Source organism: Ovis aries, chromosome 2 (genome assembly GCF_016772045.2).
Source record: "Ovis aries strain OAR_USU_Benz2616 breed Rambouillet chromosome 2, ARS-UI_Ramb_v3.0, whole genome shotgun sequence".
NCBI lineage: Eukaryota > Metazoa > Chordata > Mammalia > Artiodactyla > Bovidae > Ovis > Ovis aries.
Window position 1 is genome coordinate 245,746,221 of NC_056055.1, and position 26,794 is coordinate 245,773,014.

General features: G+C 50.3%; 1 protein-coding gene across 2 annotated transcripts; it reads right to left on the minus strand.

Moving 5' to 3' along the window:
* CDA (cytidine deaminase) lies at positions 1–26,597 on the minus strand. 2 transcript variants are annotated; one of them, XM_027965575.3, is made up of 4 exons: positions 26,403–26,597; positions 14,913–15,024; positions 9,924–9,981; positions 1–4,130 (listed from the first exon to the last, which is right to left on the minus strand). In XM_027965575.3, the coding sequence occupies exons 1-4, from the start codon at positions 26,554–26,556 to the stop codon at positions 4,014–4,016; spliced, it is 441 nt and encodes a 146-aa protein (XP_027821376.1). In that variant the 5' UTR covers positions 26,557–26,597; the 3' UTR covers positions 1–4,013. The 2 variants fall into 2 exon arrangements, with proteins under 2 accessions (XP_027821376.1, XP_060266727.1); XM_060410744.1 differs by lacking the exon at positions 1–4,130 and adding an exon at positions 6,503–8,130.
* Between the last annotated feature and the right edge of the window lie 197 nt (positions 26,598–26,794).

Here is a 26,794-nt window from a genome sequence, read left to right on the forward strand (position 1 = left end):
TGCAAAATGAAAGTGCTTTTATTTAAAACAAACATCCCAGCCTCTCTGCAGCCAAATGAGTGCCGTTCTTCCAAGGGGACATTGTTCGAACAATTTCTGGAATCCTTTGAAAAGTGCTTTCCCCAGTGTGTTCCCATGAAGTGGTAAAGAACCTGCCTGCTGATGCAGGGCATGTGAGAGATGAGGCTTCGATCCCTGGGTCAGGAAACTCTGCTGGAGGAGGGCGTGGCAACCCACTCCAGTATCCTTGCCTGAAGAGTCCCACGGACAGGGGAGCCTGATGGGCTACAGTCCACGGGGTTGCAAAGAGTTGGACACGACTGAAGCGACTTAGCATGCACGTACCCACAAAACAACACTAGGCTTGGTCCTCCAGTCTTCATTCTTTGCCTCCCCTCCTATCCCACTCCCTAACTGGCTCACCTTTCTTGTACCCCCACTGAAATATCTCCTCCTTAGGGTTGCCCTGCCCATTCTCAGGCTAGCTCCATTGCCCCTGCGACTTGCTCCCAGAGCACTTACTTCCCCTTGGGTGGCCCTTGTCATGATGGACAGAATCATTTATTTTTTAAAGATTTTTTAAAAATGTGGATGGATTTTTAAAAGTATTTTTTAAAATTTGTTACACTATTGTATCTTTTTTTATGGTTTGTTTTTTTTTTTGGCTGCAAGGCATGTGGGAATCTCAGCTCCCCGATCAAGGACTGAACTTGCACCCCTTGCACTGGAAGGTGAAGTCTTAACCACTGGATCACCAGGAAAGTCCCTGGAATCATTTAGATCAGGGATCTAATGCCTAATGATCTGAGGTGAAACTGATGAAATAGTAACAGAAATAAGTGCAGTGCATGCCTGCTCAGTTGTATCCGACCCCATGAACTGTAGCCCACCAAGCTCCTCTGTCCATGAGATTTTCCAGGCAAGAATTCTGGAGTGGGTTGCCATTTTCTACTCCAGGGGATCTTCTCGACCCAGGGATTGAACCCGAATCTCTTGGGTCTCCTGGCAATCGAAGGCAGTTTCTTGACCACTGCCCTATCTGGGAATTCCCAATAGAAATAAAGTGCACAGTAAATGTAATGGGCTTGGCCCATCTCCCACCCTCCTACCCCCTGGTCCAGGGAAGAACTGTCTTCCATGAAACTGGTCCCTGGTGCCCGAAAGGTTGGGAACCGCTGACTTAGATGTCTTTCCCACAGGTAGTCAGAGCCCCGTGGGGACAGTGATTTTATCTGTCTTTACTGCTGCAACCCCAGGGTGTGGCCCCAGCCCTCCAACACAGTAGGAACTCAATTAAAAAATTATTAAACAAGTGTAAAAGACTCTTTGCAAAAATCACATCCATCTGCAAAGGACCCAGGTTTGTCACCCTTCATAAGAGGAACAGCTGGCATGTATCAAGAGCTTACAGAGGGCCCAGCACAGGGCTCTCAATAAGGCATTCTTTCCTTTGATCCATAGACAATGCTGTTCCCTGGGAGCTGTCACCGCTGCTTTACAGATGAGGAAATTGAGACTCGGGGTAATGAAATCACAGTTTGGTGGTCACACAGTTTGGAGGCTATTTAACTCCATTGTGCCATGCCATCTTTTTTGTTGTTTTTGTTAAATGAAAAAGAAATATTTGGGGAATTTGAAAAATCTAGGTATGTACAAAGGAAAATAACCCACTACTCTAGATTCCCATTGATCAGAATTTTAACTGATGTTAATGTCTTGGCCCATTTTCTTCCTGCTTTCTCTCTTCTTCTTTCTTCACTTCTCCTGGTTGAGAACACTCAGAAGAGTGTGCTGAGGTTCTCGGCAACCATTTCTAGAGAAAGGCAGGGTGCAATCTTGCATCATGCAGAATGTTGGAAATATGACTTTTCTGTCCCTCGAGATGGCAGCAGGTAAGTCCGGGTGGGTAACGGAAAAGCCAGTCTTACCAGACAGTAGGGCTTCCTAGGTGGCGCTAGTGGTAAAGAACTAGCTTGCCAATATAGGCAGGTGTAAGAGACACGGGTTCGATCCCTGGATTGGGAAGATCCCCTGGAGGTGGGCATGGCAACCCACTCCAGTATTCTTGCCTGGAGAATCCTGACAGAGGAGCCTGGTGGGCTATAGTCCATGGGGTCACAAAGAGTCAGACACAATGGAAATGACTTAGCACGCATGCACCAGTAATCCCTGCAGATGCTCTGATCTCAAAAGAAAGGACTCCCAGGGAAGGGGTGAAACAGGAAACCCATGCTGTATTCTTACCCCAGCCACAAAGGCTGGCCCCAAGGCCAGTTCCTCCAGGGAGGATACCCAGAGGTGCCAGCCCCTTTTACAGAGCCAGCCCAGCTCCTTCCCTTTTCAGTCCTCACCTTCCTAATTGCACTAATGAAACAGACTCCCTCTCTGACCCTCTTCACTCCCCAGAAGGCAGCGTGCTGCCCCCCTGCACTTGCTACCAGCCTAGATCACAGTATAATTTCTGGCGTGAGTCCTGTTCACACCTCTCTCCCTATCAGATTGCAAATTCCTCAAAGGCAGAGACTGTTTCTTATACATCTTTCTCTGCAGTATTTGGCATGTAGAAAAGACTCAGTAAATAAAGGCAGCCAGACGTCAGCTGCGGGAAAAGTGGGAAAAGACACTCATAGTCAGGCCTGGTTCAGATTCCAGGTTTGCTACATCACAGCACATGGCAAAGAGCAGGCCCTGTTTCTAGATCCTAGGGGTGAAGGAGTCTTTGGGCCTAGAAAAGAAAACAACAGTCTCAAAGGCCCTTGCTGAATCATCTAACTTCGGAGAAAACAAAACAGAACTTCAGGTCCCGCCCTGATGCTCCAGGCTGGTTGTATCTATCTGGGACTTATCACCCCCTGTCCAGAAACCTTCCACCCCCTACACCTGCCCAGAAGACTTATCAACCCCTGCCCAACTACAAGTGCCACCTCAACTAAAGAATACCCAAAACATCCCGCCTGATTAACGTTTCCCTTATCGCTTCCACAAACCTCCCTATAAATACGGAGCCTCCCTGATCCCTCTTGGGGCTCAGCCTGGTCGACTGTCGCCCCTCCTTGCCTAATAAAGGTAACCTACTTCCGTTGAGGTCATCTTTCCTTTTCTGCCTCGGCCCGAACTATACCTTACAAAGGGGAAGTGATGGGACCTGGATTTTGGTTTAAACTTTGCTGTGGTCCTAAAGCAAGTTACTCAACCTCTCTGAGGCCCAGGGCCCCCAAACTGTAAGAAGGGGGAGATAGCTACTTTACTGAGTACTTTAAATACAAAATAATCCAGGTAAAAACACTGGACACACAGTAGGTCCTCATAGAGATGTTTGCTCTGCCATCTAGACAAACAGCATCCCCCTTTATACATGCGGGGGTGACGGCCTGCAGGGCCCAGGTCTGACTTGGCTCAGAACAGATTCTAGAAATGGCTGTTTGCAGTAAGACCCAGCCCAGCGGCCCCCATCGGAAGAAGGCACGAACGAGAGACCTAAAGACTTATCTCTCCACACCAGCTACACAGATCCAAGGTGCCTGATTCTTTTCCTGGCAGAAAGAGTCCAGGTCTTTCTATTTAATATAAAGACTGCCCCTCCTGAGAGCTATAGCAAGGATTGAGATGGAGCTAAATGCCTCTCTGGAATGTTTTGTGATGTTTATCATTAGAAAAGTCACCCAGAGCAGGACAGAACCTTGGGAAGGCAGATGGTGAAGCAGTCCAGACTAGGTTGTAATTTGAAAGAGGGCCCACGGGAAGGAAAGAGAGGGACGGGGTGCCCTGAGTTCTGGGGAGGACGAGATGGGTTGCAAGGAGGGCTGGAATGGAAACCCTGTATCACTTCAGTAGAAACCTGGTGCTCCAGTGTTAACTGGAAAAATAGTCTCTGCCCAGTGCCTGGGGGTTTGGGGCCCATTTGGCAGGTGCCCAGGTCTGTGAGAATGTCTTCATGAAGTCCTCCAGGTGGTTGTCCCCTTTAGCCCGTGTAGGAACGCAGGGGCTCCTCGGCAGAGGGTGCTCTCCGTCCCTCACTGGATCTTCTGCAGGTCTTCGGGCCCAAAAGATTCAGGCAGCAGCTCCCGGACTGTCCTGACAACATACGTGCCGTCCAGCTTGGTCATGTAGACAGCCCAGTCGGTGCCAAACTGGAAAAAAGGCAAAGCCAGCGTGAGCGAGGCGGTGTGGCTGAGGGGTGAGGGCTGCCCTGGCGTGAATCTGGCCTGGATTGAGTGCCTCTTACTGTCTAATGTACCTCTCTGTGCCTCGGTTTTTCTCTCCTGTAAAATGGGAATGATAATAATCATACCTGGTTGATAGGGCCTGAGGGAGGAGCCAGTGAAAGATGGCATAAGCAGTTAGCACAGTGCTTGGCACATTGCTAAGGGGCAGTAAATGCTCTGTTCTATGATTAGGACTCAATACTTTGGCCACCTGATATGAAGAGTTGACTCATTGGAAAAGACCCTGAAGCAAAAGGTGAAGTGGGTGGCAGAGGATGAAATGGCTAGATAGTATCACTGACTCAATGGACATGAGTTTGAGCAAACTCTGGGACATAGTGAAGGACAGGGAAGCCTGGTGTGCTGCAGTCATGGGGTCACAAAAAGTCTGATTCGATTTAGCAACTGAACAACAATAGGGCTTTATAAGAACAGTATCTAACCCCTGGGGCCAGAGCCCCTCCTGTTGTGACAAACAACAACTCATATCTTCCTCCCTTGGGGCCTCTCGATAACTCCTGAGAACCTGGAGAGGTTGCATTCCTGCCCCGTCACACACTGTACAGTGAACATGCAGGATTGCACCATTTGCCCTTTGAGGCAGGTAGATATTATTCCCATTTCACGGACAAGAAAACTCAGGCTTTGCAGAGTAACATAGGGCAAATGATGAAACTCTTTGGGTCTCACTGTCTTTTGATATGTGAAATGGCTTTAGAGACAAAAGACTTATCAGGCAGGAAGATAGGTGTCCTGGGTGGACAGTTAAGTTAGCAGTGTAATGGAGAATATCCTGGGGAGTTGGAGTCAACAGCCTGAGGCTCTGTCTGGCTAGATGCTGTGAATACTGGAGGTAATGGGTGGAAAGGGCCTGCACGAAGTGCCTGGCATATAGTAAGTACCCAATGGGAGCCATTTTTACTGACAACTAGCAGTTCCTAGTGACTGCTCAGGTCTGCAGCCTGCTGTTGATGCTTTGGCCTGAATCACCAAGTTATTATTGGGCACAATGCATCTTTTTAAAGCTAATGTTTTAAGGAAGTAATTTTTCTGCTAGGCGGGCTCTGCCTGAGGGTGTGGGTAAAAGTTGAGTGGAGGCGATTTAAGTGCCAGGCCTCCAGCCCCCAAGCTTCAGCTCTTATTATTTGCATTTTGGTTTCCGTTTTGCTTCTCTCTCCTTCAGCTTTTCCATTTGCCATCTCTCATTTGCCAACATCTGATCTGCGTGGAGAAAACAGCCTTGAGCAATTAGATGGAGGCAGGGCCTGGGGACTCAGGGAGCTGGCGTCCTGATGTGCTTGCTGTCTGTGGCCTGGGACACGCCATGGTGCTGAGCGGCCATTTGCGCCCCTCTAATGGGGGGTGAATCAAGTCCCTCATGTGAATTCAGAGCCTTCCCAGTGGCACTTTTCATTTAGATTTGGGAAATGAGTCCTGCTAACTGTGCCTGATTTGCAGGCCTGGCGAGCAGCAGGAGGATGAAGATGTCTGTGTGTTCTAGAGATGCTAGTGACCCCTCAAGACGCAACAGCAAAACTGAAACACCCCCTGCCTCCCCCCAGATTTCAGCAGCTCCCAAAGCAGAAACCCCCGTGGAACAAGCCACTCCGATTCTGCACAGCATCAATTAATCTCCACTGTGGCCAAAAATAATTCGTCCCTTTTGTAGGACCGTAAAGGGAGGGAGGAGGCCTTTACGAGGGGAGTGTGGGCTTTGCTGTTGGCGGGAATGGCTACCGTGAGTGCCGGCTTGCCACTGACTGGCTGGCTGTGTGTTCTTCCCCAGGTCACTTGCTTCTCTGACAAATGGGGGTAACGACCCACCCTGCCCTCCAGGCGGGGCGTGGGGATTAAATGAGATGCTATATTTAGAGGGGTCAAGGATGTCTCATCAGAGCTCAAGGCCTGGGGACTCTTCAAGTTGGTGGCTTTAGCCTTTGGCGGCTCTGGTGGGCACAGGCCCCTTGAGAGTCCACCAGAGCTATTGACATCCCTCTTCCTCAAATGTATGTATACACATCAAAAACCTCACTGAGCCCAGATTCAGCAGAAAGGATTGAATTCAGCCCCTTGCTTTTTAGAATTGAAGAGACTGAAGGCTTCCAACCAAGATCTTTGTAAAAAGTACATCAGATCCTTTGAGTCTCTTCTTAAAAATAGCCACTGAATTCCCTTTATTCTTTTCTTCCCCCCGTTTGTGTTTTAATATCACAAAATATACATAAGATTTATCATTCTTGTTATGCACCGAGCCCGTATCTCCAAACCAACCGAGAGAGCGAACAAGTCCACCGTGGTAATGCAAAGGCAAGAAGGGAATTTTTTATTTCTAGCGCGCTAGGGCTCAAGCCTCATCCGACGCAGCGGAATCAGACGAGAGCCCCGAACAAAGCAGTATGGCGGTTTATATACAGTCAGCTCTTTGTCTCAGTTACAGGGTACTTGGCGATACCTGATTGGACAGGCAGAATGAGCTCATGCAACGCCTTCCTTATGCTATCACGTATAGAAATTTTTCCTTATTTGGTTAAGGAATGTTCTTCAAGAAAACAAGAAACATGACTCAGGTCCCCGGCGCTGTTATGTACCTCATTGAGCCGACCACCCTGCCTAACATTCCCCCCTGTTCTTAGATCATACAGAGGAATCCTCCTCTGGGTCCTGAGATACTGTTTGATATTGCTGCCGAAGCACGAACAGCTGTACTGTATTAATGCGCTCTTTTACAAAGGCTACAAGTCTACTGATAATACAAGGGCCGAACGTAAGCATTATTAGAAGGATTATCAGGGGTCCTAGCAAGGTAGAGATTAAAGTAGTCAGCCAGGGGGATTGTTGAAACCAGGACTCAAACCATCCCTGTTGAGCCTCACGCTCTCGTTTACGCTGGGCTAGCCCCTCTCTCACTTTGGCCATGGATTCCCTAACTATTCCAGTATGGTCTGCATAAAAACAACATTCTTCTCCTAGGGCGGCACAAAGTCCCCCCTGTTGCAGAAATAGCAGATCTAGCCCTCTTCTATTTTGCAAAACTACTTCAGACAGAGAAGTTAAAGATGACTCTAAATGACTAATAGACTGTTCTATACGAGTGATGCCTTCATCTATGGCTGCTCTTAAAGAGTTAAATCCTTGACTTTGCACGGACAAAGCTGTTATTCCAGTTCCGGCCCCGGCTATTCCCAGACTGAACATAGTTGCTATGGTTATGGCAGTAATGGGCTCTCTCTTAACTTTATAAGCTCTTTCTTGTTGATTAAGAGTCAATTTGTAGGCCCAATAATCATATACAGCTTCTTCTGGTCGATACAGTATCTTTGGTATCACAGCCACCATAACACAAAATTCTTTTCTCTAGGATCAAAAATGGAGCGATGTACACAGGGAGTCAACCCAGTGTGAGAGCACACCCACCATCCTCCCATCTGTGGAACTGACCACCTGGCTACAGGCAGACTCATGAGTTCAACAGTCAGGGCACACAATGAGGATCCGTCTGGCAGCACTCTGCCCATACATAGTCCCTTTCCCCACACGTCTCTCATTGTAAGGCCTACTTTTCGTCCTGTTTTTCTTCTTTTTCTTCAGAAGCTTTCATGACTAACACCTGTGGGTTTAGCGAGGTTGGAGTCGGGGAAGAGGGACGGGGGGGGGGGGGTTTAGGAGGTTTAGAAGGAGCGAGAACAAAGGGTTTAAGCCATTCCCGCGGGTTTCTCACTAGATCCTGCCAGACCAGAATGTAGGGAGTCTGGTCTGGGTGCCCGGCAGGACTAGGGGTAAGCACCCTCTCTTTAACTGCCTGGATAATTTGGGGATTGAAGGTTCCCTCTTGTGGCCATCCGACGTCAAAGGTGGGCCACTCAGCGGAACAGAAAGTCACCAATTTGCTCTTCTTCACCAGTAACGAAAGATTCTGAGCTCTAGACTTAAAATCAGAAAAATGGTCTGTCATCAGAGACAGCGGAGTAGAAGTAGATTGCCCCATGGGTACAGAGAACACGGACAATGACAACAAGACTCACACGGACAGTGCCCGCACACAGAGTCACAAAAATGACCCAACAAACAGATTCCAACTCTCAATATTACTTTCAGTCTCCTTTATAGCACTAGAGACCCCTTCTCTACTTGCAAGTGTCTTACCGTCAGGACGTCCTCAGTGCCAGCTGCCCTCCCGGTTTGCTACCGGGGACCCGGCCTTACGCTGGGCTTGCCTTTTCACTTTACACCTAGATGCCTCCCCAGTACGATACTGGGCCCCGGACTTAATCTAGGCCTCTGCACTGCTAGCACCGGTGCTCAGAGCTCTCAACTCCTAACGAGATTATTCCCTTCTACCAGGAGAGTTGTCCTCCCCGGTAGGCCGGAGCCTCCCGGACGAGCCCCCAAATGTTATGCACCGAGCCCGTATCTCCAAACCAACCGAGAGAGCGAACAAGTCCACCATGGTAATGCAAAGGCAAGAAGGGAATTTTTTATTTCTAGCGCGCTAGGGCTCAAGCCTCATCCGACGCAGCGGAATCAGACGAGAGCCCCGAACAAAGCAGTATGGCGGTTTATATACAGTCAGCTCTTTGTCTCAGTTACAGGGTACTTGGCGATACCTGATTGGACAGGCAGAATGAGCTCATGCAACGCCTTCCTTATGCTATCGCATATAGAAATTTTTCCTTATTTGGTTAAGGAATGTTCTTCAAGAAAACAGGAAACATGACTCAGATCCCCGGCGCTGTTATGTACCTCATTGAGCCGACCAGCCTGCCTAACAATTCTGACCGTTTTTAAGCGTACGATTCAGTTCCCTTTATTCCTGGATGAAATATACCCCCCATCCACGGACCACTGGAGCCTGCGTGATGCGGCCCTGACCGCCTCTCTGTCTTCACCCGTCACCACCCCCTAGCCTTGCCCCGTGTTCCAGCCTCTTTGGCTTTCATACTGCTCATGCAACTCACCAGGCGTGTGGGCATTAAACTTGCTGCTCCCTCCACCTGCAAATCTCGAGCTCTTGGTCTGCCTCATCTTTTCTCCTTAATTATATCTCTGATCAAATGTTATCTTCAAAGAGAGGCCCTTCTCGGCCATCTAAAAGCAGGGGTTGGCAAGCTTTTTCCCATAAAGGGCCAGATAGTAAATATTTTATGCCTTTAGGTCCATGTTGTAACCCCTCTCTCTCCCGTGGTAGGACCCAAGCAGCCGGAGGGAACGTGTGAATTGGTGTGTGTGGATGCATGCCAGAAACACTATTTGCAAGCAGAAGTCTGGATTTGCCTGTGGGCTGTTGTTTGCTGACCTTTGACCTAGAGTCAGCTCCACCTTCAGTCACTCTCAGCTCCTTTCCTCTGCATTTTTTCCCTCTGTAGCCCTCATCACTCTCAGCAACTCTAACTGTTGATTTATTTTGCTCCTTATTCGTCTGTCTTCCACACTAGACTATAATGCCTGTGAGTGTAGGGCTTGGCCTGTCTTTTCACCACTGTCTCGCCAGAGCAAGGTCAATGCCTAGCACAGAACAGACACTCACTCAGTAAGTATTTGCTGAATGAAAGAATAATTTCCAGTGATTCATGCAAGCTTGGGAAGGCCTTAGGAGTCAGCCAACCCAGCTAACAGGAAAGTCGCTGTGTCTCTTCACTTGGCCTGGCTTGGCTCCCGGGGCCCGGAAGAACAGGGAAGAGTCTGGGAGATCCATTCCAGAAATAAAGAGAAGTCGCTTACCTCTCTCATGACCTGTCTGCAAGCCCCGCAGGGTGAGATAAAATCATCTTGCAAGTCACTGCGGAAGCAGAGAAAGCATGGATCAGTCTCTTTGGAAACATGAGAATAATTGCTTAAATTCAGGAGTCCTTCCTGCCTGCAGATTAAGTCAAATCCCTCCAGGCAGTTCCTGGTTCACAGATGAGCCATGGCCTAGAGGCTGAGAAGAAGTAGACAGAACTTTCCACACTTGCAAGAGGCAAGACCATGGGTAGGACTATTCTTTCCATTGGTGTGTTCAATGAATGTTTAGTGAACACTTACTGTCACCCACAACCCAGGGACACAAAGGTTAAAGCGAATTTGTCTCTGGCCTTCAGCCCAGTGGGTGACAAAGAAAACTAGATGAGTTATCATTTCAAACAACACACGGTAAGAACACACAGTAAGCAGGAGCTGATTCTTGACTAGGGAGGGAGAGAGAGTGTTCCATGGAGGAGGTGACATTGACCTGGTCCTTGGAGGAAGCGTAGAGTTCGTAAGTCATCATTAGTGAGCACCTGATCTGCTCCAAGCTCTGGACCAGGCACTTACAGACATTATCTCATTTAATTCTCAGTATAACCTGAGCATCCAGATGACCATTTCATCATCAAGGACACAGGTTCACTAAGATGAAGCAACAGTGCTATTCTGAAGCTCTGGGTTGTCCTCTGTTGCAGACAGGATGTAGTAAAGGTCCTGAGGCATAAAAAAATAAGACACATGCGAGTCCTTGAAAGAACTGGGCAGCTTGCATCTGAGAAAGTTGGAGAAGAGAGGCTTACAGCCAAGGGGTTGTCTCTGAGAATGAAGGCACCCGCAGGCAGCCCTCCAGTTCTGAGCAGGACAAAGGATGGTGTTTAAAGAAAGAGGAAACTGTAGGAACCTCCAAGCCTGATGAAGCATCAGAGGTTAAGCCAGTGGTCACCATCACCTTTGCGCTTCTAAGACCCACAGTTCTCTGATGTCTCTGGAAGATCGCAGGATTTAAAATCCAGTTCTTGATCAGTTCCTCCTTTTGTTAATTATGTGTGATTTTGACCAAGTCAGTTTAACCCGTGCAAGGGTCATTTCTTTGCCTATAAAATGTGGGGAATGTCATCCACATTGTAGAAATGCTAGGATAAAATGTGCCAAGAACTTCCTAAACTTTAGAATGCTATACACACATTATTACTGCCTATACTAGTCTCTGGGCATTATTCCTTTAGATAGATAAGCTCTGTCATAAATTTCATACCTTGTCATATATAGTTTTTTATACACTATGTGCTTTATGTGGTATAATATTATATAATTAATTTACCTATTTTGTATTAATAATAATTATCATATTGTTTAATAGATGCCTAGAATGTGCCAGAATCCCTCCAAAGCATCTTATAGTGTTTCTCATGTTAACTGACAAACAGTTATTTACTGAGCACCTACTATACATCAGGGACTGTGCCGGGGATAGAGTGGTGAGCAAAACAGGTGAAATTCACTGCACTCGGGAGGTTTTGACTAATCAGGTGAACCAGATAACCAGCAAAACCATCAGCCTATCAGCCAACCACATACCAATTACAGCTAGAGACAGATACTGTGAATTGAATAAAGCAGCTGAGGGGAGAGAGAGTGGAGGGCTGCTGCTTTATTTAACCCTCATGACAACTCCCTTTTACCTGTGGGGGTCTAGGCAAAGAAAGTGTCTGCTCATGGAAAGGTGGGTCCTCACTGAGCACACTCACACTCCTAGCTATAGAGGGATCCCTTGGGGACCTGAGAGGGTGGGGACCCCTGTCCAGGATGCACGCTGAGCCAGATGAACCCTTCTGGTTACCAAGCGGCTGATGTTGCAGCCAGAGCCTCTCGTTAGCTCTTTGGAGGCTGTGCTTGGGTTTTTTTGGCGGCATCGTACAGCGTTCAGGATCTTCCCCCGACCAGGGACCGAACCCGTGCCCCCTGCATTAGAAGCACAGAACGTTGACCACTGCACTGCCAGGGAAGTCCTGGACTCTGTTACTTTGGATTTATTTATTTCTGGCCGTGCTGGGTCTTTGTTGCTGCATGGGCTCTCCTCTAGTCGTGGGGCGGGCTCTAGTCGTGGGGCGGGCTTCTCCCCGCGGGGCTGCTCTTGTTGTGGAGCACAGGCTCTGGGGCGCCCGGGCTTCAGCAGCTGTGGCTCCCGGGCTCTGGAACACAGGCTCAATAGTTGTGACGCGGGCTCAGTGGCTCCAGGGCGTGTGGGATCTCCCGGGATCAGGGATCAAACCTGTGTCTCTTGCATTGGCAAGCAGATTCTTTACCACTGAGTCACAGGGAAGTCCACCAAGTTTTTTTTTTTTTAAATTAATTAATTTGGCTGTGTGGGGTCTCAGCTATGGCATATGGGATCTAGCTCCCTGAACGAAAGTGAAAGTGAAGTCACTCAGTCGTGTCTGACTCTGCAGCCCCATGGACTGGGGTCTGTAGACCGTAACCAGGCTCCTCCGTCCATGGGATTTTCCAGGCAAGAACACTGGAGTGGGTTGCCATTTCCTTCTCCAGGAGATCTTCCCGACCCAGGGATTGAACCCGGGTCTCCCACATTGTAAGCAGACGCTTTACCGTCTGAGCCACCAGGAAAGTTCCCTGACCAGGGATCAAATCCAGGCCCCCTGCATTGGGAGCACAGAGTCTTAGTTACTAGACAACCAGGGATGTCTCTGCTTTTTATTTCATTGCACGCATGTTGGCTGAGAGCTTGCTCTACACTAGGCAAGCCTGGGAGGGAGCAACAAAGACCCGTCAGAGAATCCCAGCCTGCAGGGACCTTGATGTCTCAAAGGGAGATCAAATCTGTGTGTAAATGTCACAACTACAGGCAGACAGTGGTTAAGCTCAGGGGAGAGCTGGGACAAGAAGCATCCCAGAAGGTGCTGGGCACACAGGGACCTTCCTTCCTCTCATCCCCCACCCCTTTCCTCCACCCTCTGCCTCCCCTGCCTCCTGCTGGGTACTGACAGTTTCCTGTGGTTTGTGCTGACCTTGGGCACACACTGAGGCCAGCTCATCAGACCTGACGGGCTGGAAACCTATCGACTTTGATGATGACAGCAGGGACCCCAGGGGGGCAAGCTCATCTCCTCGTTAGCCAAATCCCCCCTGAGCTGTGCACACCGCATTTCACAGATCTCGAGGGGGCTCTCTGAGACGGTGCACACCCATCAGCGCTAACAAGGGAGCTGGCACTTCCCATTCACTCTCTAAATCCACACTCTCAATTTAACAAATCATTAGCACAATAATGACTGCTTTTCCGGCTTGGGTATGCCAGTGCAGGCTGAGCACCCAGAGAGGAGCGGTTGGGCACTGGAAAAAATGCAGTTTTTGTGTCAACAAGGACATTTACTAATCATCACAAACAAAACCCAGTCATGTTGAAGAGCAGACAATGACCAAGAGAAAAAGTCTTTCAACTGGAACGTTCTAAACAGAGCAGGGCCACCTCACCATTCTCCTTTTGTTGACTTTGGCCTCCTTTTCCGCAGAATATCATTATTTTCTTGGATCAGCTTTGAAATTGAGTTATCCCCCCCACCTCTTTTTTTTCCCCTGAAGTGTAATTCACATCCTGATCTCTGCTCATCCGCACAGAATGTTCCCAGGGTGGCCTCATTTATTCCTCCCAAAGCCGGAGGGAAGTCAGGACAGACCTTGGTCCCAGGGAGAGCTCTCGGAAGCTGGGGCCCTCCTCCAAAAGCGCTTCCTTGGCTCCAGTTACTCAGGGGAAGAAACCTTCAATAAAGTGGATCACCTCAGGGGCCAGACCAAGCCCCACTGAGGATCTTATCAAAGAAATGGAGGCTGGTTTCTGTCATGCAGACCCCATCAGCCTTGCTCCTGGTCCTCATATTTCTGCCAGAAAAGGCCTGCATCTCCTCGACAACGAAGAGATCATTTACTCCTAGTCCATGACCCATACACCCAGATGTCTCTAAAGACCAACACCGGGTCAGCCTTGTAGTCTCTTTCTGGGTAGATTCAACATTTCCTACCTATTTTCCCTGTACCGTTATCTTGCTAAGAGAACTCTCTCTCACAGACGATGCAACGGTACACACAAGAACAATTTATCATTAAATCAGAAGTGTAATGGGGTCTGAATTAATAAGACAGCCCATTCATATCACTTGAATCCTGAAGCCACTGAGTCTGGGTCCATAGCCAGAACTCAAAGAATTCCCTTCTAGGGCACAAGCGGGAACTTGGATATTTCTGTTTGGGGCATGTAGAGAGAGTTGATAAGTGCTCTTGTTCAGCCAGAACTCAGGCTGGAATCTGATCAGTTTAGACCATAACCTGGGTTGTCTGGCTGTCACCCCAACAGCCTGTCCTTTTATCCTGGTTCTTGCACCTAGGGGTGACTGATGCCAAGCAAAGGTGTCACCTCGCACAGTGAAGACGGGATCCCTGGATCGGCTCAAGGAGAGCAGGGAAGAGGGTCTCCTTTCCCGTCACAGCACAGCAAAGTAGAATGAGCTCTGGAGTCGGCCTCTAGAGATCTATCTGTCCCAGCTTTGCCACTAATTCCTAGGAAAGCTACTCATCCTCTCTGGATCTCAGTTTCTTCAACTGTAAAATGGGCACAGTGGCCAGGAAGTCTAATCAGGTGACTTTTAGGTCCCTCTCGCTTTAGGTTTCTTAGTGGCCTTCTTATTGTATCTTGTAGGGATGCTATTGTACTTTGCACTACTATCAGAACAAGAACACACCTCCCTTTGTCTTAGAGTTGTCCTGATTGTTTACCTGCTCTTTAGGCTTACCAAGGGCAGAGTCTGTTTCTTATTTATCTTCTACTTTTAGCCCAGCCCCTAGAGTGCCTGGCACATAGGAAGTTCAGAATAAACGCCGCAGATGAATGAATGAATGAGTAACAGGTGTGTGGTGGACGCTGGCTGAAGAGATGAATGAATATTGCCACGACTGGCCTTTCTCACTCACCTGGCAATAGCGATTGCCCTGAACTCTTTGTACCCTTCCGAGATGGCCTTCTGGATGGCAGTTCGTTCAGCACAGACGCTCAGCGGGTAGCAGGCATTTTCTATGTTGCACCCTGAGAAGAGAGGAGAGCCCAGTCGTGTTACCAGCAAAACCACTTCCTGCTGCATGTATTGAGTAAGAAGCTTGCCCCATTCCAGAGCTGGGAGGGACCCGCTACTCAGAACAAGGTAGGGGAAGGAGAGGGCAATTTGACCAGAAGCCCTGGGAGGCTTGTGACTCACTGGTGTGGTGGCTTTGCCCAAGGACTTCCCACTCTCATCACTTCCTCAGTGCTGGCATTTTGAAGCAGAACCTGGGAGCAGGCGCAGCCTCACAGGGCTGATGAACCCACCCTCATTTTCCCAGCAGAGGTCAGGGCCAAGGGAGACGCTGAGGCTTAAGTAGGTGAGCAGAGCCCCCGCCTGGGTCTCAGAGACAGAAACCACAGCGTGGGGCATGGTGGCGATGCTGATTCAAAGATCGGGCCTGGGTCAAATTTTTGATGTGGATACCAGCTGTCAAAGTTCAACCAGGGTTCTCTGTGAGTTGATTTGCAAAACGGAAGTGTCAAAAGCAACAAACTAAGAAACAAAAAGCTCCCAGGCTTTGCAAAGGGTGTCTGTGATTATACAAGCCTTAAGGCCATCAATTTCCTCCAGTGAAAGGTGGGCTGCCAAGGTGGCACAGTCCGGAGTAAGGGAGTCCTCCCTGGTGGCCCTCTGTGGAGTGTCCCTGGGGACAAATGGACAAGGGCGCTTCCCAGGAGACAAAACACTGGCATAGCCAGAGTGGCTGACCAGTAGACTCCCCCTTCACAGGCAGGTGAGGCCATGAACCGATGGCCACAGGAGCTGGACTCTCCCTGGACCATCAGGGTGATAGACAGTATGTCACCCTTCACAGCTTGCCCTTCTCCCTGAGGCAGGATATTCATTGTTCCTCAGTATTCATTTTCTCCTTCTTCCTTTAAGTAATACAGGTGATTCCCATTCCAATATGGCTGACCCCATGGCCGCTCAGAGACTACATTTCCCAGCCTCCCTTGCAGCATTTTGCCTAATAGGATGTGGCACAAAGTGAGGTGGGAAACTCCTGGATCACATCTTTTGTAAAGAGACTGTTTGCCTCGTCCTCTCTCCTCTCCTGCAGAGACTGGGGTGGGGTGGGACAGCTTTGACCATGTGCTTTATGCTCATGCTCATGAGGATGGAATGGAAACAAAACAGAAGGACCTTGGAAACCTGGTCAACTCCTGGAGCAGGGTTGAGTGGCCTGCTTGCCCTGGTGCGTGTGTGCCCAGTTGCTTCAGTCGTGTCCGACTCTGCGACCCCATGGACTGTAGCCTGCCAGGCTCCTCTGTCCATGGGGATTCTCCAGGCAAGAATACTGGAGTGGGTTGCCATGCCTTCTTCCAGAGGGACCGTCCGGACCTAGGGATCGAACCCATGTCTCTTAAGTCTCCTGCACTGGCCGGCAGGTTCTTTACTACTAGCGCCACCTGGGAAGCCATAACTTGCCCTGGACCAGCTCTCATTATGGGAGAGGAAAAGAATTCGAGTCTCTGCATTTTGGGATCTTTTGGTTATAGTAACTTAACCTTTTTCCAACTAAAACAGAAATTTGCAGTAAAAATAAGATGTAGCTTTGACAAAAAGAACAAAACCAAAACTAAGTGGCCTTGGCTTAGCAGTTGGGAATGGGACTTCCCTTGTAGCTCAGTTGGTAAAGAATCTGCCTGTAATGCAGAAGGCCCGGATTTGATCCCTGGGTTGGGAAGATCCCCTGGAGAAGGAAATGGTGACCCACTCCAGTATTCTTCTCTGGAGCCCCCCATGGACAGAGGAGCCTGTCAGGCTACAGTCCGTGGGGTCACGAGAGTTGGACACGACTTAGCAACTAAACCAATGTGAAGGAAAGCAAACATATGGCAAGAAGGAAAGCTGACGGCCCTTGATACTCCTGGCAGATTATTTGATAAAGCCCCAACTTGTAATAAACTAGAAGGCAAACTATATTACTGACTCAGAGGATTTTTCTACCTGGCACCGTGAGACAGCCCTGTGGCAAAGATCTGATTAAGGCTGTCATTTCCACCTAGCCATTGTTTCGGGTGCTTCAAGGTAGCCATCGTTCAAATGAGGCAGCAGGGTAGGGCTGGGCAGGGAAACCAGTTAGTAAAACAGGGGAGTTGGCAGGCTGAAGAACTATTGCACAGAAAGGATTCTTTGGGTGAGACAATTGAATAGCCAACGAAGCCAAAGGTCTGGCCTATAAAAGCCTGCGATTGTTCAATCCCTAGAGAAATCCAGGGCCCCCCCCAGACCCTACCATCAGAAGTAAGCTGAGAGAGCTGTGTGCCCTCCAGGAGGGCATTCTCTTGGACACCCACTTTGGCTGTATGGCCGAGGATGATAAATGGTCAAGGAAGAAGCTCCCAGAGGGCAAAGCCAGCAGCCTCAGTGGACAAGGGAGTTATCCCCAGGACGGAAAAGGGAGGCAAGGTGTACTCCAGTACACCAGTCTTCACACTTCTTGCCCCACAGACTTGGTAACTGCATGGACTGGTGGTCCACAGGTGTTCTGTTTCCCTAATGGGAGATTTGATGACCGCTAGTCTTTCCTGCTCCACATTGTGTGGTGCCTGAGCGGGTATGAAGTGAGGGGCAGATGACTATTTCTTAGTTTTCAGGCCCCTGGATTATCAGGGCCACATCTCAACCTGAGAAGGGGGACTGTGCACCACCAAGGGATCCTGCTGCTAGGGATGGATGCAGCGGCTGGGTGAACTTTGGGTTGTCACCCTCAGGAAGTTGTAAGTGGGTCCAATGTGTATGAAGAAAGAAGTACACAGATACAAGCCACAGGGGGTTTTATGGCAAAGACTTAATTGTTCTCAGTGTTCACACTCCCAGTAGAACCCACTGAAGTTTAGGGATTTCTCTCTGGCAATCCTGTGGTTAAGATTCGGCACTTCCAATGCAGGGGGGATGGGTTCGATCCCTGGCTGGGAAACTAAGATCCCACAGGCCAGGAGGTGAGGCCAAAAAAAAAAAAAAATCTACTGGAGTTTAGTTGGGCACATCCCTACCTAGCTAGAAACTGCTTTCCCAGCCTCCCTGGAAGCTTCGTAGAGTCCTATAGGTTTAGCCAATGGGATGTGAGTGCAAGTGTTGGATGAAACCTGACCCGCATTGGATCAATCGGAGCAGAGCAATTGACCCACACTGGGCCAATCAGAGCTGAGCACCGGACCTACCCTGGGCCAATCAGAGCTGAGCACCTGACCTACCATGGGCCAATCAGACTATGCTTCTCTGAGGGAATTTCAGTTGTTCTAACATCGTGAGTTGGGCCTGGGTCCTGTTGGCGGCCTAGTTTCTGTTGTTTACAGAGGAGACCAATAGGAGGCAGTGAAATGAGAATCAACTCAGATGAGAGATGGTGGCAAAAGAGTCTGGCCTTCTGCTACCGGTTGCCCCTGAAGTACAGAAACACTCCACCGTTTAGCTATCGGAACCAACGTACCCTCCTTCTGCCTAAAACAGTTTACATGCCTTAGTATCATTTGCAACTGCGCAGAAATCAATTAATACAGTTGGGATACAGGACAGCGAGCAGCCAGGGAGTTGTATCGCCGAAAGGAGCGGTTGACCTTTACGGACTGCCTGATTTGGCAAAGCACGTGTTCATATTCGCATGTGAGTTACTGCAGTCTGGAAAGCCGGCGCCTGAATGCTCAGCCGCTCTGCTAGGTCAGTGAATAAATGACTGAGTCCTTCTTGCTCCCTACCTAGTCTCTCCCCAGCCAGGTTTCTGATGCCTGCTGGAAATGACTTCCTTTAAAGATGTCCTTGCCTGCTCGCACCTGCCTGTCCCTCCCACCTTTGTGACCTGTGACCTTGTTTAAACACCAACTCACCTTAAAACACAGCCTCACTGAAATGCCACAAAGAAAAAGAACCACTCCTTGTGTCTGTCAGGCCGGGTTGAGAGTGGGCTCCCTTGCGTTTGACGTTTGCTGCTCCCAGAAGCAGAAGAATTGCTCCCCACTCCACTTCGGTCTAGCAAGCTTCCCAGCCCTTGCCTTGTCCCTGACTCAGGAACACTCTTCCCATTAGACATGATTCACATACATCTTGGGTTTTGCTGAGGTGCTCTTAAAGCAAATTGTCAGACTGCCGGAGGTCCAGACTCTGAAGACAATTGCCTGCGTCTGCTTTTGAAGTTCAGAATGACCTCTTATAGAGAACCCTTCCTTCGCTGTGTGTGAAAATGTCAACAATCCAGGTAAGGAGACGGAGAGAGTGTTTTAGAAGGGAGCGTGCTCACATACCCTACTGTTCAAATAGGATTTTGTAGAAAGAGTCCGTGGGTTCTGTTCCGCCTTGGGACCCTCTGTCCTCTGGCTCTGAGAATTTGGGAAAGGGACTGAACCTCCTTCAATGTCTCATTTTCAGTTTGTAAAATGAAAATGACAGCACCTTCCTCTCAGGCCTCTAGTGGGAATGAGTTGAGTTCACGCAAGTAAAGCAATGAGCACAAGCTTTGGCACAGAGTAAATGTCCAGCAGCTGGAGCTGCTATTCCTAATCGCATGAACGTCAAGGCTCTGGTGGTGGTGGGACTGAGTTTCTGCTGCTTCTTCTCAAGGTGTGACAGTTACCCTGTCTCTGCCCTTCAGGCCACTTTGAAATCCTTTCCATGATTACAAAAGTCCCTCGTCATCTGGTGCCAACCTGCCTAACCTCTTGGACTTCATCTCCTTTTGCTTGCCAGCTGTTTCCCAAGTATACACCTGCTACAGGCCTTTGCACTGGCTGTTCCAACTGCCTGGGACTCTCTTCCCCGCTCTAAGCACATGGCTCACTCTACCTAGATCTCTGCTTAAATGTCACCTCCTCAGAGAAGCCTTCCCTGATTACTCTATCTAAAATTGCTTCCTCCCTCTACCACCTCCAGCTCTCTCAATCCATTTCTCCTGCTTTAACACTTAACACTTCCCTGGAGTGTCTCTGCTGTCTAATTTCCCCATTACTCCCCAAGTGTAAATTCTCGAGGGCAGGGACTTGGTCTGTATAGTGCATTACAGTACGATCAGGGCCTGGAACAGTCACTGGGCCCAGAGCCTAAAACAGGGATGCTCAGTTACTTACGATCAAAGGACTGGATTTTTGCACTTTGATGCTAAGTCTCTGAGGTCCAAAGGAATAAGTGTATTTGAGGCCTCTAGCAAGTTCAAGTGTAATTTCCCAGTCTTGCTTTAAAAAACAAAAAGAGGAAGAAGGGAGGAAGAAAATCCTTGGCTGGGAACTGTAATCCTGAAAGGCCAGACAATTTTGTTTTGCTTCCCTGAGCCCAAAGAACAAAAACGTCATCTATCCAGGCAAACCAACTCCATTCCTGGTGTTCGCCTCACTGACTCAAACATACAGGAGAGACGGCCTGGGATGGTGCCAAGTTAGGGATCCATACTTAGAAAAGATTATTCCAAAAATAATACAATGAAGATAGCGCTATTACTACTAATTGCTTTCTTTTAATCTTTTCTTTTATTGCTTTCCTTTGGGCTTCCCTGGTGGCTCAGCTGGTGAAGAATCCGCCTGCAATGAGGGAGACCTGGGTTCGATCCCTGGGTTGGGAAGATCCCCTGGAGAAGGGACAGGCTACCCACTCCAGTATTCTGGCCTGGAGAATTCCATGGACTGTGTAGTCCATGGGGTCGCAAAGAGTCGGACATGACTGAGCGACTTTCACTTTCACTTTATCTGCCAGGCACTCCGTGGAATTTTTAACAGTTCTGTAGGGCAAATGCTATTACAACCCCATTTTACAGAAGGTAAAAGCTGAGACTAGGGGCAGGAAGCCAACTCATGTCCTGGCCTGACAGACACAGAGAGTGTTCTTTTTCCTTGTGGTATTTCAGTGAGGCTGTGTTCTGAGGTGTTTTGGTACTTAAGGTACTTTGGTACTTAAGGTAGAGCTGGGGTTGGATATCATCAAGACAACAGCAGGGAAAAGAATTCACAAGGAGGTGACTGGGACCAGTCCCCAGAGAAGCGAGCACTGTCCCCACTCTCTGCATCCGCTCTGCCTTCTGAGGGATCTTCAGATTAGAGCAGGGCTTCCCACATTCAAGCAAGTGGGCATCTCCTGGAGGGCTTCCTAAAAGATTTCTGAAGGACTTCCCTGGCGGTCTGGCGGCTAAGACTCTGTGCTCCTGGTGCAGGGACCCGGGTTCAATCCCTGGTCAGGGAACTAGATCCCACATGTCGGGAGGAAGAGCAAAGATTCCTCGAGCTGCAACTAAGACCCTGCACAGCCAAACAAATAAACATTTTTTTTAATTAAAAAAACAACAAGATTTCTGAGCCCCACCCCCTTGAATTTCTGCTTAGCATTCTTGATCAGAGCCCATGAACTGAAACTTCTAACAAATTCCCAGGAGGTGTCAGAGGCTGTGGGTCTGGGCCACGCGTGAGAACCGCTGCACTCGGCAAGTGTCACGGCCACATGTTTGCGCACTCCTCTCTCTCCGTGTTCCCGCCTCCCTGCCCACTGCAAATGCAACGCGGCGGTTTCACTAATGAATTCTATCCTAACTCAACCAGAAAGCTGAGGGGTGTTAGCCAAGCCTGTCTTTGTGATAAGCTGCTTTTGAGTGACAGTGGAAAGGACCAGTGGATGAGGCTGGGATGGGAACGGGTGGGCAGGGCTATACGGAGAGAAAGCTGGTTAGGGAACCTGGAGGCCTGGGGAGCAGGCGGTATAAAGCATAAAGAGTGGTCCTGAGGGAGAAAGGGAGCCCCGGGAGGGAATCTGGAGGGCAGGAACTGGATGGGGGAAGACAGATGAAGGATCAGGTTTAAAGGTTAAGTCAAGACAAGCTGCATTCAGCAGTTAACCAGAATGTCCTTAAGTTTTTTTTTTAACATGGTTTGTCCCTCCCAAATTAATTACAGCTGATCCAGTAAAGTGACTCCATGACCTCCCCGCCTCCATCCGCAGCAACGACACATATAGAGTGCTACAGTCGCTCTAAGAGAGGAGGAAAGGCAGGGGCAGACCGTCATTCCAAGAGCTTGAGCTGAAGAAGAGGAAGTCCCCCATCCGTTGGGTGGTGCCCGCCGGGTGGTCCTCCGTGAGTCTCCCCCAGCCCCTCCCGCCTGGCCAGCCACAAATGCTGGCTGAGCACTTAACTCCAGGGCAGCCCTGGCTGGCCCCACCCCCGCCCCCTTGTGTTCCATCCTAGCTCTTCTCCGGGTCCTCACTGCCCCAGTCCCCCAGCAGCTCTCTCTCCCCCACGAGCACCTCCTCCTCTCCTCTCCCCATGGCAACGACAGAAGGTAATTGTTGGAGTTATTAATTACCATCCTGGTGGCCCAGCTGCAAGGGGCACAAGGCCCTGGCCGGGGTCAGGGGTAACAGAGGAAATAAAGCCATAATGACGAGATCATGATGGCAAGGCTATCAGACTTGCTTTTGAGTTGGCCAAGACACCGGCTGCCCCTGAGGGTGGTAACTCCACGGAGGGCTAGTCTTTGGTGAGGCTGGAGAAAGTCACAGAACTGGGCCGACCCATCCCGCTCTGAGCTATAAACTCACAGTGTCTGAGTTCAGCTGTGCCCTGTCTTCTCAGTTCAGTCGCTCAGTCCTGTCTGACTCTCCGTGACCCCACGGACGGCAGCCCACCAGGCTTCCCTGTCCACCACCAACTCCCAGAGCTTGCTCAAACCCATTTCCAGTGAGTCGGTGATGCCATCCAACCATCTCATCCTCTGTCATCCCCTTCTCCTCCTGCCTTCAGTCTTTCCCAGCATCAGGGTCTTTTCCAAAGAGTGAGCTCTTCGCATTAGGTGGCCAAAGTATTGGAGCTTCAGCGTCTGTGTCCCAATCATCTCTGATTCACCCCCTGATGCCCTACCAAGTTTCCTCTGGTTGTTCAAGGTCCCCTCCTCTCCAAGCCTGGCCTTCCTGCCATCTGCTCTCCCTTTCCTTCTAAGTAAGGAGACCCAGGGGTTCTGGTGAATCCCCTCCATCGGTCCCCTCTCCTCAGCACAATTCTCTCTGCCCCCTTCTGCACACCCATGCTGCGGTGAGGGGCAGCAGAAGGAGCAAGGAACTGATCCTCCGTTATCCCATTTGTAAATGTGCATTTGGCTCTTGGTTAGGTCTGCTTGTTACCTCCACACTCCTTCTTGTAGTAACAGATCAACCCCTCTGCATCGAGGAGGAACGTGTGTATGAATCAGATGGCCCCATCATACTATCCCACTGTGACAACAGTGATTGGCCCAGGGATGTGCATGTGACTGGAGAGGGACCAATCAGAGCCCTTCCCTGGAATTTTTCCATCTTGAGCTAGTGGGAAAGAATTCTTCCCTCTCTGCTTTTAAGACTGGAAGAATGTAAACTAGGGATGCCTGAGCTCATGTTCCCTGATGCCTGGAGAAAGCCTACCTTTAGATGAGAGAAAGGAACCAGCATCCAGGATAAAGAAGGGCATGGTGGTGTTTGAATTCCTGGATCCAGCTGTCCCTGAGGCAGGATCTACTTGTGCCCATTATGGTTCTGGTTGGTTTCTGGCATTTGCAACTCGAAGTGCTCTAATGCATGCAACACTCATTGTCTCCTCTCGTGTGGTGGCTGTGAAATTGCAAAAGATCTTTCATAGAAGTGTTTGTGTGTGAGTGTGTGTGTGTGCTCAGTCACTCAGTTGGGTCTGACTCTTTGTGACCCCATGGACTGCAGCCCACCAGGCTCCTCTGTCCATGGGATTTTCCAGGCAAGAATACTGGAGTAGGTTGCCATTTCCTCCTCTAGGGATCTTCCTGACGCAGGGATAGAACCCACCTCTCCTGCATCTCTTGCACTGGCAGGCAGATTCTTTACCCCTAAGCCACCTGGGAAGCCCCATAGAAGTACTTAGAGAAGGCTTAATCCACTGTAGTTATTAATATGACTGTTGGTTCCTGCCCACGATGTCCCGAGCACCACTGAACTCTGTCTTATCCTTCCCCTGGTCTCCCTGGCTGGAAACCCTAGAATGCTATTTTTTCCTTTTATTCTCATATGGCCCACCCTAGGTCCAGTCCATGTGCCCCATACAACCCTCCCAGATAATTCCTTCCTCTTCACCCCACTTGCCAGTGACCTAGGCCAAACCACTCTCTCATACATTCAACGAACCTGAACCACAGGCCAGGCAACATGCAGTCAGCGAGCAAGACATACATCACCCCCTTGACACTCTTTCCTCTGCCCCCGCCTCCTTGGGTACCTGTCAGACGCACTGTCCTCAAACCCCACTTTCATGTTACTTTTCTTGGCTCCCTACTTTCTACCTCATCAAATCTCAGTGTCTCCACTTGGCCTTCCAAAGCCCTCCACAATCTGCCTCTAAACCGTCACCATCATGCCATTAATGGTAGTAGTAGCAGAAGCAGTCACCAGTGGTGACAGTCCTATCGTGGGCCAGAAACTGTGTGCTAAGCACTTTCGACCCCTTAAAGGCATTAGCTCATGGAAAGCTTCACACCCAGGGGTGAAATCCGACATCCTTCATGACTGAGGCGGCAGGGGCGCCACCCATCAGGGAGGACCGCTGGGCCAGGAACACCAGCTCTGCTCACAGCCATCCTGAAAGGCAGGCCCTGTGATCCTCCATTTACAGATGTGTAAGCTGAGACTCAGGAGGGTTAGCCCAGGGTCACACATAGCCAAGAAACAGCAGTGCCAGGATGTAAACTCAGGAGTCTCTAACTCCTCCAGGGCCTGTACCCCATCCCATGATGCCTCCACGAATGCCCACCGCACCACCCTTTTCCTGGTGACGTCAGCTCCTTCCCTGCCATTTAAACAGGTCACACCTCTGCTCACTTCATCTGTTCCCTCCTACAGTCATTGGCTGAGGCTCCCGCTTGGAGCCATGGCCTGTACAAGAGGAGGGGAGACCTCTGTGGGGGCAGGGACCGTCATTTCTGCTCCCAGGGGCATCTCTAGCACCTGATACATTACCTAGCACATAATTGGTGCTTGGTAAACATGTGTTGAATGAATAGATCAATGCAAGGATGGGGAGGGCCCCTCTCTGTACACCATCCAGAGGGGATATGGAGGTGCTGGGGGAATCAATAGTGGATTGCACGTTCAAGGCCCTGAGCCTGTGGGTTGCAGTGTTGTTTGAGGTAGCGGTTAATGTTTAATGCTCATCTGAGCCACTGGGCCAGGCCTGAATTTCCACATGATATTCAGAGATTTTTGTATCCCCCACAGGAAAGCAAACTTGGGAGTCAGGGAAACTCTAAGTTCCAATCTCAAAAGGGAAGGGATGAGATGAACTTCAAGGACAGCCCAGAAGGGCCACCATAGAAGGGGAGGTGTGGGTCTCCAGCCAGGCTCCCAGCTGAACAGCGGTGGGGGCAAGAGGCTCACATTTGACCCGGGGGGTGCTTGGGGTGGGTGTGGGCTACCAATGAGATTACACATGTGAGCCTCTGGTCCTTCAAATGGCTGCTGCCAGGTGGAAGGGGGAGTCTGGGCGGCAGGACTGGGGATTCGCATCTATTGTCTGGAACAGTCCTCATCTGTGTGGGGCAGCGGTGGGAAAGTGGGGGGAGGGGCAACTGGCGTTTCCGCTTACCCGCCACCTCCACGCCCCGTTCCCCACTGTCATTAAAGGGGATGTCCCTAAGCTTAGCAAAAACAAGTCTGAATTATTGTTCAAGTTAGTTTTTCTATGAAGCCAGCAAACCAAAGAAAAGTCGCTTAGGAACAGATTAGTGCCGGCTCAGATTCCTGTCTCTCTCTCCCCAGGCAGGCATTCAATACTGGCCACCCGAACCCCACCTGGCTCCTTTTCTGCAAGGCCCACGCTCGACTAAGGAGTCAGCCCTGGATTCCTCGATCTCACTCCCAGCCAGCCCCCTGGGTGGTGGGTGACAGGAAAAAAGCAGGGTTTGGGGCGCCCTTAGCCCTGGTCACCGAAACCCGTGAGACCTCGAGCAAACCATGTCACCTCTCTGGACCTCAGTTTCTTCACTACAAAAAATAGGCATAACTCTTAGGTTGATGAGTGGGGTGTGGGGTGGTGAGGACTTGCTGATGTAGCCTTGAAGTCTTTGCAGGGTGCCAGACACAGAGGAGGGGCTCAGGAAGTGTTAACCCTCTCCCTCCCGGCTCCAGCGGGAGCTGCCCGAGGCTCTGCATGTGTGGCCTCCCCTTCCCCGCTTCCTTCCCCATCTTGCCTCCGCTTCCCAGGCCCCCCAGGAATGGAAAGCCGTGGGGCTTGAGCAGTATATTCATCCCGGCCGTCTGGAACAGCAGGCAGGGCCGGGGGGCGTGGCGGCCTTGTCCAGCGGAGGGGGGAGACGGAGCACCCCTGTCGCCCGTCCGCGTCCTCCTCTGACCTCCCGCCCAGGCTGCCGCGAAGGGGACCCCCAGGCGCCGCCCTTACCGGAGAAGATCCTGCCGTCCCCGGTGAGGAGAGCAGCTCCCACGGGGAAGCGGCTGTAGGGGCAGTAGGCGGACTTCTTGGCCTCTTGGCAGGACAGCAGCAACCGCTGGACGTGCTGGGGCTCCAGGACGAGGCTCGGACGCTCCTGGGCCATGTCGATCCCCCGGGGCCGGCGGAGAAGCGGAAAGCGAGCTCGCAGCCGGTGTGGGCTGGGCCCCACCGCGACGGCAGCTCCTCCCCGCGGGGTGTGTCCTTGCCGGGAGGCGGCCAGGTGCGCGCCCCTGGGGGTGCTGGGCGGGGCGGGTGAGGGAGAGGGCTGGGGACAGGGTGTGTGTGTGTCTGTTCGTCCCAGCGTGGATGCCCAGGGTCCACGGGTGCTTTATACGCTCCCT

Excerpts from the sequence above, each read along its gene's own strand:
- CDA (XM_060410744.1), bottom strand. The coding sequence starts at position 26,556 with ATGGCCCAGGAGCGTCCGAGCCTCGTCCTGGAGCCCCAGCACGTCCAG. Across the intron at positions 15,025-26,402 it reads GGACGGCAGGATCTTCTCCG|GGTGCAACATAGAAAATGCC; the intron begins GTAAGGGCGGCG and ends CTCTCTTCTCAG. Across the intron at positions 8,131-9,923 it reads GCAGACAGGTCATGAGAGAG|TCTAGAGCTCAGAATCTTTC; the intron begins GTAAGCGACTTC and ends TCTGATTTTAAG.